This window comes from Sus scrofa, chromosome 14 (assembly GCF_054392235.1).
Source record: "Sus scrofa isolate SSC_HxYL_T2T_F1_AM1 chromosome 14, Sscrofa_HxYL_maternal_Yorkshire_Landrace_v2.0, whole genome shotgun sequence".
In the NCBI taxonomy this organism is placed as follows: domain Eukaryota; kingdom Metazoa; phylum Chordata; class Mammalia; order Artiodactyla; family Suidae; genus Sus; species Sus scrofa.
This window is the reverse complement of record NC_139396.1, coordinates 59,404,772-59,416,890: the sequence shown is the minus strand read 5'-3', so window position 1 is coordinate 59,416,890 and position 12,119 is coordinate 59,404,772. Positions and strand designations below refer to the sequence as shown.

General features: G+C 55.3%; 1 protein-coding gene across 1 annotated transcript in view; it reads right to left on the bottom strand.

The window, feature by feature from the left end:
• RBM19 (RNA binding motif protein 19) overlaps positions 1 to 12,119 on the bottom strand; it is a 121,977-nt gene that overhangs the window by 15,500 nt on the left and 94,358 nt on the right. Inside the window, exon 23 of the mRNA XM_005670677.4 lies at positions 6,235 to 6,355. Coding sequence (XP_005670734.2) covers positions 6,235 to 6,355 — 121 coding nt within the window. The remainder of the gene's footprint in view (positions 1 to 6,234; positions 6,356 to 12,119) is intronic.

Sequence of the window (12,119 nt, the reverse complement as noted above, 5' to 3'; positions counted from 1 at the left end):
AGAGCCGCGCTCCCGGCCAAATAAAAGCCTGTTTGCCCAGGCCTCCCTGGCTGTGCACGCTCGAAAACAGAGGGTTCTGCGGGCGGATTGCTGATTGCTTCCGTACCATTATATTCTGTCGGCGGCGCTCGCAGGTACTGCGGCCTGCCGGGGCCCTGAAAGCTTCTCGATGCCGCGACCCTGCTGGTTTGTAACACGCTCGGGAAGAAAAGGACACAGCCAGTGGCCGACTTTCCTCTTTCTTCCCTCCGTGCTCTCTCTTTTCACCCTCCCACATGCAAGTCACCGAAGAATAGCACTTCACCTGCCAGGGGCTGCCGGGCTGCAGATGAGAAGGATGATGGTTCTGGGCCGGGAAGGGAGGCAGGAAGAGGACAGGGGAGGGGGGGGGACGGTTCAGAGGAAGAGGGCCACCTTGCTCTTCCCTAGTTACAAGCACCGCTGTCTAGGGGCAAGGGCTTTGCCTGCCTACCGGGGGCAGCTTTTGGGATGGCTTCTCCAGACCTGCTCTTGGCTGTTCCATTTGATGGGTATTTTGTAAGCATGGACTTGCAAGGGAACATCTAATGCCTGGCAGTGACAAAGGGGCAGTGGGTGACATGAAGGCCTCCCCCTGGGGAGGGGGTACTGGGGGGTTTGAAACAAGCTTTTTTGGTGGCCAATAAGGAAGGGAGCCTAGATGAGCAGCGAGGTCCAGACTGGGCATTGAGTGCATTCAGTTCCCATAACTGCGTCAGGAGGCAGGACATCGTGAATGCCGTTTTACCAGCGAGGAGTCCTCCTCCCCCTCCTCCTCATTGCTACTGTGTATTAATAAGTGCCTACCATGTGCCAGGCATGGGGACCTGGTGGCGTCTAGAGTCAGATGCAAACACACCATCCTGAGCACTACCCAGGCGATGGACACATATTCATTCTCATCCTTCCTCCCTCCCTCCCACGTTCCTTACTGTCTGGGCTTATAAAAACTGGAGTTCTTTCTTGGAGTTCCCTCTATGGTGCAGTGGGTTAAGAATTCGACTGCAATGGTTCAGGTCACTGAGGAGGCTCGGGTTCAATCCCTGGCCCGGTGCAGTGGGTTAAAGGATCCGGCGTTGCCGGAGCTGCAGCCTATGTTGCAGCTGTGGTTCAGATTCAATCTCTGGCCTGGGAAACTTTCATATGCCAAAATAACAACAGCAACCGCCCCCCCCAAACAAAACAAACAAAACGGGGGTTCTCCTTTATGCTTCATCCCTCTGTACAGAGAACCCTCTCCCTTGGCCTGGCTCCACTGGAATGCAAGGAAAACAGGGAGTGTTCATGGTGGCCCAGAGGATGAAGCCCTAGCACCTGGCGGGGTGGGGTGGAGGGAGGCTAAACAATATCTGCTGCACCTCCTGTAAGCCTCCTGATTCCCCTTGAGGTGGACACCCTAGTCCACTGCACAGATGACAAAGCGGAGGCCAAGTGACTGCCCCAGGCCACAGAATGGACGCGGGGACACACACTAGGATGAAACGGAAGGGGCCCTGGGGCACACCTGCCAATCCGGAGTCTGCAGGATGGCTAAAAGTCCAGGTCTGACTTCCGGCTTGGCCACTAGTAGCTGGGCACCCCCGGGCAAGTTATCTGCCCTCTCTGCTTCGCTTTCCTCGTCTGTGAAACTGAGGATAGTGACAGTATTTACCTGCTGGGATTCTGCAGGATTAAGACCTGTGGAAGCCCACAGATAATCCCTGGCACAGAGTGAGGCTTACCAGATGAAGGTGGTCATCGTAATAATAACAATTAGTATTATCTAGGCTGAACTGCACAGGGAGCTGTGTGCCTTGACCTAAGCAGAGACAGGGAGGAGAATGGCTGGTCACAGGGCCTGGGGAGCTCTCACCCACCAGCACTCTGTCCCTAAGGCCTCCCCGAAGTGAGTGGCTGGTCTGTTGGAGGAACTGAGTCCCTGAGGCAGCGGTGAACTCGGGGTAATTCACGCTGATTGCACCAGCCACCATGGGGCCAAAGCTCCTCTCTATCACTCTGGCCACCTCCCACTGTCCCCAGGGGCAGCTCAGAGGCCAAAGGGCCCCTGGCAAGCTTCCCCTGGGTCCTGCTGAATGGTTAAGATGCCTGCCTTTCATTCTGAGGCCCACCTTCGCCAGGGAGCCCTTTGTCGTGGCCTCAGTGCTCAGGCTGGGCAAACAGGGCTCGGGGCCCCCACCTGAGATCTGAGTGCCTTCCTGGCACAGATCAGGGCCATGGGAGGGGACTGGGCATGGAGCCCGCCTGCCCTCGGCGTCTGCCAGGGCCCTGCAATCTCGGAACAATGCAGATTTCCACACAAACGAGCTGGGTATTTTTCACCATAGGGAAGGGGCAAAGTGGGGGTGGGTGTGGGGGAAGGAAGGGTCCAGCCAGGAGGGCAGGAGGCCAGCAGCCCTACTCTGAATATTCAGAGCTGCTGTGGTTATCCCGTTTCCAAAGAGATCAAGCAGACAAGGGGGAGGGTGGGTGAGGGCAGACATTTCCAGAGCACTTGTTCTGTGCCAAGTGTCTACGTCGTCCTGTTTTCTTGGGAAGGACGGAGGAAGCAGTCACCTCAAGAATGGGGCGCTGTAGCCAAACTGTTCAAGTTCAAAGCTTGCTTCCATCACCCATGACCCGCATGGCCCTGGGCAAAGTTACTTTATCTCTGGGGCCCTCAGTCTCTTCATCTGTAAAACGGGGTGATTAAGGGCACTGACCTCCTAGGGGGGTTGGGTGGGTGGGAAAAAACGGGCACCGAGTTATCACCAATTATTTTCACACCAAACCAACTCCATAAGCAGGTGCCCGTTTAACCTCACTGGGAAGCAGAAGCCCCGGGGCGGGGAACCATGACTTGTTCAGGGTCACCCGGCTGGGAAGCAAGAGGATTCATGTCCTATTGATTCCAAAGATGCTCTTCCCACTAAAAGTAACTTTTTGGGGACCACGACCTTAGAGAAAATCTGATGACAACAAAACCTTCTTGCCAGAGAGGTAAACACACATACACACACCCGGATAACAGCATTTTTGGGTATTCACAGCCCCTCCAAGGCCAGATTTAGACTGGGACCCATGAAGACAAGGTTCCATGGATTCTGGGTTGAAAATCCCTGACCTGCTGTGCGCTGGAGAGAGTGTTCTTCTGTTTTCTAAGGATTATCATATATCTCTTTGGAAAAGAGTGCCATAAAAACACGATGGGGAATTATTTCAGACTTTTTTGGCCCCCAAACTTTCAGGCTACCTCTTGATACCCGAGAGAGGGAGGCCGGCTGGAGGTCTGACACTTGGCTGTGTGCGCCAGTGACCCCCTACAGGTGAGTCGCATCCCTGCCAAGCTTAGAACCGCTGCTCCTGCCTCCCAGAAAACAGGGCCCCCACCTCAACCCTACGACCTGACCTCTGTGGATCACCACAGGTGCTGAATATCCTATTTGGTGCTGCCAGTCCCTCCTCTTTCCTGCTCTGTCCCCCAAAGGGGTCACTGGGGAAGCTGGCGCTCTGGTTGACAAGACAGGATGGGCCAATGGGAGAGTGGGAGGGGAGTGGAGAGGGTGGCGAGGGGGCTGCAGACACCCTTTGCCCACTCCCTCCTGCTTTGGTGCAGTTCTCTGGTACTGGTTGCATTCCTCTATATTCAGGGACCCAGTGGCTATCCCCAAGGCTCCTGCTCTCACTGGACCCTGGGGACATCATCTCCTCCCCCTGCCCCCACCTCCTCACTACTGCTCACCTCTGCCCCTTGCCCCCCACCTCTGCATGGCAGGTGAGAGGTGACTTTTGTTCCCTACTGGGACCCTGACACCCACTGGTGGGGAGGTCCTCAGAGCTTACCCCCTCTACACTTGGTTCGCTCAGAGCTGAGGGCCCCTCCCAGAACCTGGGGAGGCAATGTTCCTTCGGAGAGTCCCCAAAGGAGTGGAAATACCTGGTTTGGCCCTGACACTCAGCTCTGGCCTCAGGGGACCTTTTCTCATTTCTGTGCCTTGAGTTCCTCATCTGTAAACAGGGATGAGGTAACATGCACACCACAGGGCCTTCTAAGAGGCTGCGTCAATTCTAAAAAGCCACCTGATGCTTCCTGTTATGACTTATTACGCATTCCCTCCATTGGAAGGGATCTTGGAGATTCTGGGTTCAGGGGCTGGAAGAATCAGGAGGAAGGGAGCCATGCAGTAAACACATACAACTTAGCTCTTAAGAGAGGCCAGAGACTTTTAAAAGCAGCACTTGCTAGTATAAAGCCGGGCGGTGGGGTGGAAGGCTTCAGAGCTGGTCTTGAGTTCTAATCTCAGCTCTGCACTTTCCAGACTTTTTTTCATGTCTTGGGCACATGGCTGACACTTGCCCTGCCTCAGTTTCTTTGTCTGTAAAATGGGGACAGCAGGGCCCATGGCTGCAAGGTTTGCTGTGAGGATGAGAGCCACGTTGTGTGTCACAGAGGAGGGCAGAATAGGTCCTCAATAAACAATAGCTGTCCTGAGTCCCTTCAATGCACCACTGGTCTCAGTCTTGCCATCCATAAAACAGGGCTAATCATGCCCACCTCCCGGGGCTGCTGGGGAATGAATGGGAAGGTGAATGCAAACCAACTGCTGTCTCTCCAGCTGTTGTTATTGTATCTGCCCCTGTCGGGGCCTCAGCAATAATGCTGTCTTTGGAACTTAATCGATCGATCGAAGGGGCTGCTCTCCAAGGCAGGGCAGAACTGCTGAGCCTGCACTGTCCCGCCAGCCCCGGGGGTGGGGGGTGGCAGGGGGTAGAGTCCCTTACACAAACATTTGCCGATGGGTGCATTTGGGCCTGTCAATGGCTGTCGATAAGGATAGGCTCTCCTTCTGCAGGCCAGGATTTGGGGACTTACTGAGTTGTGTGCTTGCCACTGTGTACTTAGCCCTGATTTTTCTACTTCCTTGTCTGTCATTGCTTGTATACTGCCCAGATTTGGATGGGCCCAGACTGGCACGGGGACCCCAGGATGAACTGATGAGTGGCAGAGGTGAGCACAGCACACCCCAGCCCAGCGAGGAGAAGAACCATAAAGAAACCCATGACGATGTGGAAGGAGGTATAGGAACAGAGATGGGAGAGCAGAGGACAGAGCCATTACTGATACCTGGTCGGGGTTTGTGTGTGAAGGGAGGGCTTCCCAGGTGTCTTTTGAGCTGGGCCTTAAAGATAGGCACTTGCCAGGTTTAAAAAAAAAAAAAAAAAAATCAAGAGGCAAGGCATTCTGAGCAGAGGGAAGACCATATGCAAAGACACAGAGCCATGCCTGGCTTTTGGGGCCAGTGAATTCTGTGGGAGGTGTTGGCGGGGAGGGTTAGGTTGGAAGGGCCCCCAGGGTTGGCAGGGGCTGCATTCAAAAGGGTTTCACAGGATGAGTTACAGAGTGCTTCCATCCTGTCTCTGGACAGCCTGCTAGAGAGGGCAAGACCTGTGAGAGCCCCTGCTCCCCTCCCCAACTTCACCCGCTCCAGCCACGCTGGCCCCCCCATCTCTCGAGGTGTCACACTCATGTCAAACCTTGGGCAGCCCTTCTGTGGGCACAAATGTCACCTCTGCAGGGAGGCCTTTCTGGACCGCCTGCTCAAGCCACGTGCCCAGCCTCTTCCACCTGGACCCGCAGCCCCACGAGGTCACTGCTGCGCCCCTCGTGCTGGGACACAGCGGGTGCTCTGTAGGTATTTTCTGGGGATGGACTGAATAACCAGCGAGGCTGTGTGATGCACACCGAGGTGTCTAAGAGGTGGAGCTAGGTCCTGTGACCCCCGGGGTCCTGGCAGGAAAGAGATGGCGCTCAAACTCCTACCTGATGAGGGTCTAGGAAAGGGGGAGCAGGTGCAGGGAAACTGGGGCGAGTGGCCCCAGGTCATCTACAGGGCCCTGGACAGAGAGTGCTGGGTGGAGAGGGCCACCGGATTTGAGCTATGGCCTTTGGTGGCAGTGTCACCAAGCAGGCAGGAAAGGAGGTGGGGGTGGGGATTGCCACTGTGACCCCAGGCTCCTCCTCCTCTCCCCAACTTCTTGCCAGGCCTCCCAATGACCCAATTCGATTGGGAAACCGAAAGGTCATGGAGGCCCTGATGCCATCCACGCGGGTCAGCTCCCTGGCGCAGAGAAAGGGAAGGAGGGCGGGAGCCGATGTGGAGAGACAGAGGGGGGCCCCGCGCCTGGCCCTGCAGTCTGCCCACAGAGGGACATGCTCTTTGCAGGTCCCATCACTCTTACCGTGGAAGTGCTCGGCCGTCTTCCGCCGCAGGGCTTGCAGGGTCACCTCGGAGTCGGCCCACTCCAGGACCAGCCTCCTGCCATACAAGTGGGTGCTGTGACACAGGGCATTGAAGGCTCTCTGTAACAGAACGCAGAGTATCAGTGAGGACCCACCGCAGGCACTCAGCCTGGCTCCTGCCCACTGGCACCACAAATCTAAAGGCCAGCTCTGGCCCCGTGACATCTGCTCTCCGGGGAGGATGTGGGGAGCTCCTGGGCACTTCTATTCAATTAGTGGGTTAGATGTCCAGGGACAGAGCTGCAAGTGGCCATGCGGTCAATACATCCGCTATCTGGGTACGTGATTGGAGCGTGGGGTAGGTGGTCGGCTTCCCTCCCGCGTTAGGTCGGATCTGGGGATGGTGGCCTCCCGCCTGGCTGTCAGGGGCAGCACCTCTAAGGACACCGAGCCCCTCAATGACACCTGCATGGGCCCTTCACTCTCACTGGGTGGCCCCGAGGACTCTGCCCTCATCTCTCTTGCCCCTGGCTGAGCAGTCCTCCTGGCCGCCAGCTTCCGTCCCCGGCTCAGTGGCCTGGGCCTGCATGCTCTCTCCCCTTGCGCTATTTGCTGTTCCTGACCTCCCTCCCCACTCTGCCTATTTCCCTCTTTTTGGTTTTTGTGGTGGAACAGCCTTATTGAGGTAGAATTCACATACCATCCAGGCCACCCATCTGCAGTGTACAGTCCAATGGCTTTTAGTCTCTTCACAGAGTTGTGTGACCTCAACATATCAATTTCAGGACATTTTCATCACCATGACTCCAAAAGAAATGCCAGACCCATCAGCACCCACTCCCAAGCCCCTGACCCCCAGTAAGCACTAATCTACTTTCTGTCTCTATGGATTTGCCTATTCTGGACATTTCATATAAATGGCCCCACCCATTCCCTCTTAAACATTGCCAGGTCTCAGGCTAAATGGCACCATGCTTCAGCTCTGCCCAAACACCCCCAAGGTACACAGAGGCCAGGGTGCTTGGTGGCCAGGAGCTTGAGGCCACCCAGGCTGGGTCCTGTACTTTTGAGCTTCAAGGCCTTGGGCAAGTTAAATGAATCTCCCTGGCCTCAGTTTCCTCATCTGTAAAATGGGAATGTTAACGGTACTCTATTCTAGGGTTTTAGAGAAGGTGACAATGAGGTAATATGCCAAGTGCCCAGAAGAGCCTGGGGGCACACAGTAAGCGCTCAATAGATGCTAGTTCTCTTAGTGGTGGTGTTACGTTCGCAATTTTTTCCTCTCAGCGCAGAGGCTTTGGGTTAGCCGGGTTTGTAGAGGGTGGGCTCCAAGCACTATCAGCATCGGGGAGCGACAGTGGCTAGTGGTGGCGTCTTGTTCTCTGGCTGCAAGCGGCACCATCTGGTAGAAAAGAGGCGCTGTGGGGTTTGTTCCTCTGGCTTCTTTGATGCTGCGAGGAGGCAGCTGATAACCAGGAGGGGGCTGGACCGGAACCAATCTCTCTCCGGCCTCATCTGTACTGTGAACATTAGGGATTGGAATGGGTCCTCCCCCAAAAGTTGTCAAAATCCTAACCTCGGCACCCCAGGTTGTGACCTTATCTGCAAACAGGGTCTTTGCAGATGTCATTCAATTAAGACAAGGACATACTGGGGCAGGGCGGGCCCGACCCAGTGTGACTGGTGTCCTTATAAGAGTGAGTCAGCCAGCCACATGAAGATACAGACTCAGGGTGACCAGAGGTGAGGATGAGGCAGAGGCTGCAGAGTTATCCATAAGCCAAGGGACGCTGGTGTCACCAGAAGCTAGGAGAAAGGCAGGGAAGAGATCTTCCCTGAGAAGGAACCCACACTGCTGACACCTTGATCTTGGACTTCTGGCTGTTCCAACTGTAAGTGAATATATTTTTGTTGTTTTGAAGCCACCCAGTCTCCTGCAGCAGCCTAGGAAGATAACTGTGACCTTGGGTAAGCCAATGGCTCCACTGAAGCCTCAGTTTCCTCACCTGCAAAATGGAGCTAACTGTGGGACTTAAACACCACAAGCCCCGAGGGTGGCACAGAGTAGTGAATCTGAAAAGTGCTTGTCCAAGGTTGGGGGACAAGCATCTTTTTAAAATGAGACGTGTAGCCAAATTCAAGACATGTTTTTGTTCTCCTCTGTGCTTTTCTGAGAAGGGCCAGGTGCAGGAAACTTTTTCTTTCCCTTTTTTTTTTTTTTAAACGTTAATTTAAAAAAACTCTTTCTGACTGCCAGCAGAGCCTCTGTATTTTTTTTTTTTCCATGTGGATATAAAAATGCATCTGGACTCCGAGCCGAAATGGCCCATTCAGAGCTTTAAAACACACGCGCTCTCAGCTGGCAAGGCAGCGAAACAGCCTGACTGGGGGAGCTGGGGTTTTAAGATGGGGGAGAGGAATCGGTTGGGAGTCTGGAGTGGTGGGTCTTCCATCCTGGTGCCAGGGTCCCTGAGGAGCTGTGGTCCCGGGGACACAGCTGGGTGCAGCAGCCAAGAAGCTGTATCTGGCTGGAGCTAAGTAAAACTCAGAAGAAGCGGGAAACAGAGCCTGCAGGGTGGGTCCAGGCGAGATCCTGATTCCAGCTGTCGGACTTGTGTGTCTTTCTCACCCTTGGAAACCTACTCTCCAGTCTCCTGCCACACAAAGCCTGGAGCAATCTCTGTTCTTTGGAGAAGATGCTAAAAATTCTCCCAGCCTCCCTCCAATATCACCCCTTGCAAATTCTTTCCTTCTCTCTGGAAGGGCTTTTCATTCTAAGAAGTGAGGGGGCATAGCAGTTAACATGGGGGTTCTGGACTTGGGCTACTATGGTTCAAATCCCTGCATCATCACTTACAAGCTGTGTGATCTTGGGCAAGCCGCTTAACCTCTCTGAGCGTCAGATTCCTCATTTGTAAAATGAGAGACAGCAGAGAAGAATGGAGCTGCGGATTCAATAACTCTTAAGTCTCACCCTTACCACACTGCCTGGCATGTGGCAATTCTCATGGACTGATGGCTGGCTGTTGTTATTATCAGGATGTATGCCCTCGACTTCCCATTATCACGCTAAAGAGCAGGAACAATGGTAAGTAGGGTACAAAAGCTCTTTTCTATTCGAGGTTAGAGTACAATATGTGAATCTCCAAAAATAGCAGAATTACCCTTCCTGGTTCTAGTCCCCTCAGGTTAATATGAAATCAGGTTGCCTTCCAAGCCCCACTGCCTCAGTGGTTGGAAGGTGGTGGCCTCAAACTGTCGCAGGCAGTGAGGACAGTGGTTCCAGGCTAAACTTGGCCTTGGATAATCCAGACTAATTGTGTTTCATTCAAAGAGCCTGGAAGGGGGGCTGTTATATTTGAGACATCGTAGAAGGCGGGGGTGGGTGAGGGGGAGACAGGGCTCTGGGTGTCAGGGGGCTTTCTGGCCAGTGCAGGGGAAGCAGAACCTCTCTGCCTGAGGTCTGAGAGCAGTTCCTTTCTCTGTCAAGTGCCCACATTTGACCGCACCAAAACGCATGCCACCCGCTCCCTGGAGAGACTTCCACACCTCAACTCCAGGCTTGGTGAGGGCTCGGGGCACCCAGGGTGCAGTGTAGCGCTGGGTGTCTCAACAGAAAAAGTGGAAAGTTAGACATTCCCGGCCCTCTGCTTTTCGCCAAATCCTGCTTCTGTGGCCTGCCTTCCTCCCCTGCTATCCAAGGGCCTTCATACCACGGATTTATAGATTGCCCGGGTTCCGCAGAAGCTGGGCACGTGACCTCAGGCTACTCTTGAGCACAGAACTATTCTCCCATTCCAAGGAAGGGAAGCCCCAGACCAAGGTTTATATGCAGGTCAAGTTCCTTCTTAATTTTCCTTTCAGCTTCTCCTTATCCACCTCTAGGCCTTCATAAGCCCCCTTACCCCAGCCTTGGAAGGGCTCTTTTCATCACAGCTGACTTGCGGGCCGGCAGCCCCCTGCTCTCATCGTCCAGACCCGCCGCCAGGTGCCCAGCCCCCACCCCGAGCCCCCAGCCTCCCTTCAGCACCCGCCCCATTAATGCCTGCCTGTGCGCCAGGCTCCCTGGCTTGACCATGAACTCCGGTGGGAGGTCTCTATGCTTGCTATCCTTGGCACAGCACTCGGGAGAGTGTGCTCAGTAAGTATCTGTAGAGCACACCGTGGGTGGCCTCCTCTGAGGGTCTCCAAACCGGAAGGGATGGTGAGGCAGTGCTGGCTGGAGACCAGGGCGGGTTTAGATCTCCTGCCGCGCTTCCTTCAAGCCCTGCGACTCAGACCACAAAGGCAACAGGAAAGGAGCATGCCTCGCCCACACAGTCCTGTCTGGACAAGTGGGATGCTCTGCCTTTGATTGGGACAAGACCTGACACATACCCAGTCCTGGGTCTGGCACACAGAGGGGGACAGAGGACCCTGCTCCCAGCATGGGTGACTCTGGGACTTCTTGGGATGGGAAGAGTAACCCATGCCACTAGGACTCAGCAGGACACCCGGTCAACCAGCTGGGTCACTGCCGAAGCCTGAAGGTCCAGAAAGGAACTCTAAAGGTGCCCTGGTTTGGCAGAGGGGGATGCCAGCGAGGACGAGACCGGCCTGCTCCTCGGAGCCACTTCCTGCCATCACCCAATGGACCCAGGCTGCTTCTTCCTGCTCCTCCCCCTGCACCTCTTCTCTGTGCCTTCCGAGCTGACTCCCCTGGTCCGAATAACCAGAGCTTCTTGGTCCTGGCCTCTAGTCAGGATGAGCAAACGGGAGATCAGAGGCAGGGGCACAAAGGTTGGAGTACTTTCTCCTTATTCCCCCTCCAGGACCACAGCTCCTGCTGGTGGCCCCTAACAGCTCAGGCTCACCCTGGCCCTTTAAGGCCCCTTAGCCTAAGGTGCCGACAGCTCCCACTATCACTGGCCCCTAAGCCCTTCTCCATAGTTCTCTTTTCACTTGAACCATCTGCAGGTGGGTCCTGTTTGCTGACGCAGATGGCCGCCTGAAGTCCCGCTGCATGGACCCGAGGCAGACGGACTGTCCCCTTCACAGAGCAGTCTCAGGCCTTGGCCCTGCTCAGATAATGTGAGGCCTCTGAGCAGGCTGAGCTGGAGTCCAGAGCTGCCCCCATCACCCGGTCCTCTGCCTTGGCTGTCCCAGAAACACGCATCTTTCATCTCCTCTGACCTAAGCCACCAACTGAGGACACTGAGAGCCCTGGCCTCCAGCACCGGCTAGATGGTGACCAGGCCTGGAAGCCGTCTTTCCAGAACAGGGAAGGCGCTAGAAGGCTGCTAGCTCAGGGCCGGGCCTGACCTTTCCGTGGCTCTCCCTGGAGATGGGCTTCTGCCTCCTGGCAACAAAAGCTCATTTGATGCCCTTGACAGGATTCCTGTCCCAAGGGCTGGGGCTCCTGGGCTGGGGCTCTTGTCTTGAGATGCCCAGGGCATCTTTCGGCCCCTCTGCTGTCTCTTGCTGAGTGGGAGGGCTGTGTCTCTCAGTGGACGCCAAATCCACCTGAACATGGATGACGCCAACCTGGCCTGAACCATCTGTGCCCCGGATGCCTGGAGGAAGCATGGTCCGTCACGCTGGCCAAGAATGACCACGTGAGCTCAGAGCACAGCAGCTCAGCCAAGGGACTGGGAGCACCAGCCGTACTGGGACTTCTAGAGGCTTGGCTCCTTTTGTGAGGGGATAAAAAACGGTGGCCTGTGATTTCGGGGTGGGGGGTGGAGGGGGGAGGGTGCCTGCTGTCCTGAGGTGGTCTGCACCACTTCCTTTTGGACAATGTCCGGTGCTCCGAAGGACAGATCATTTTTGTCCCTGTGTCACCACTTCCAGAGTCCTGTAAGCAAGCTTTCCAGCTCCTTCTGGCCTCCGCAGGGGAGGAGCTGGT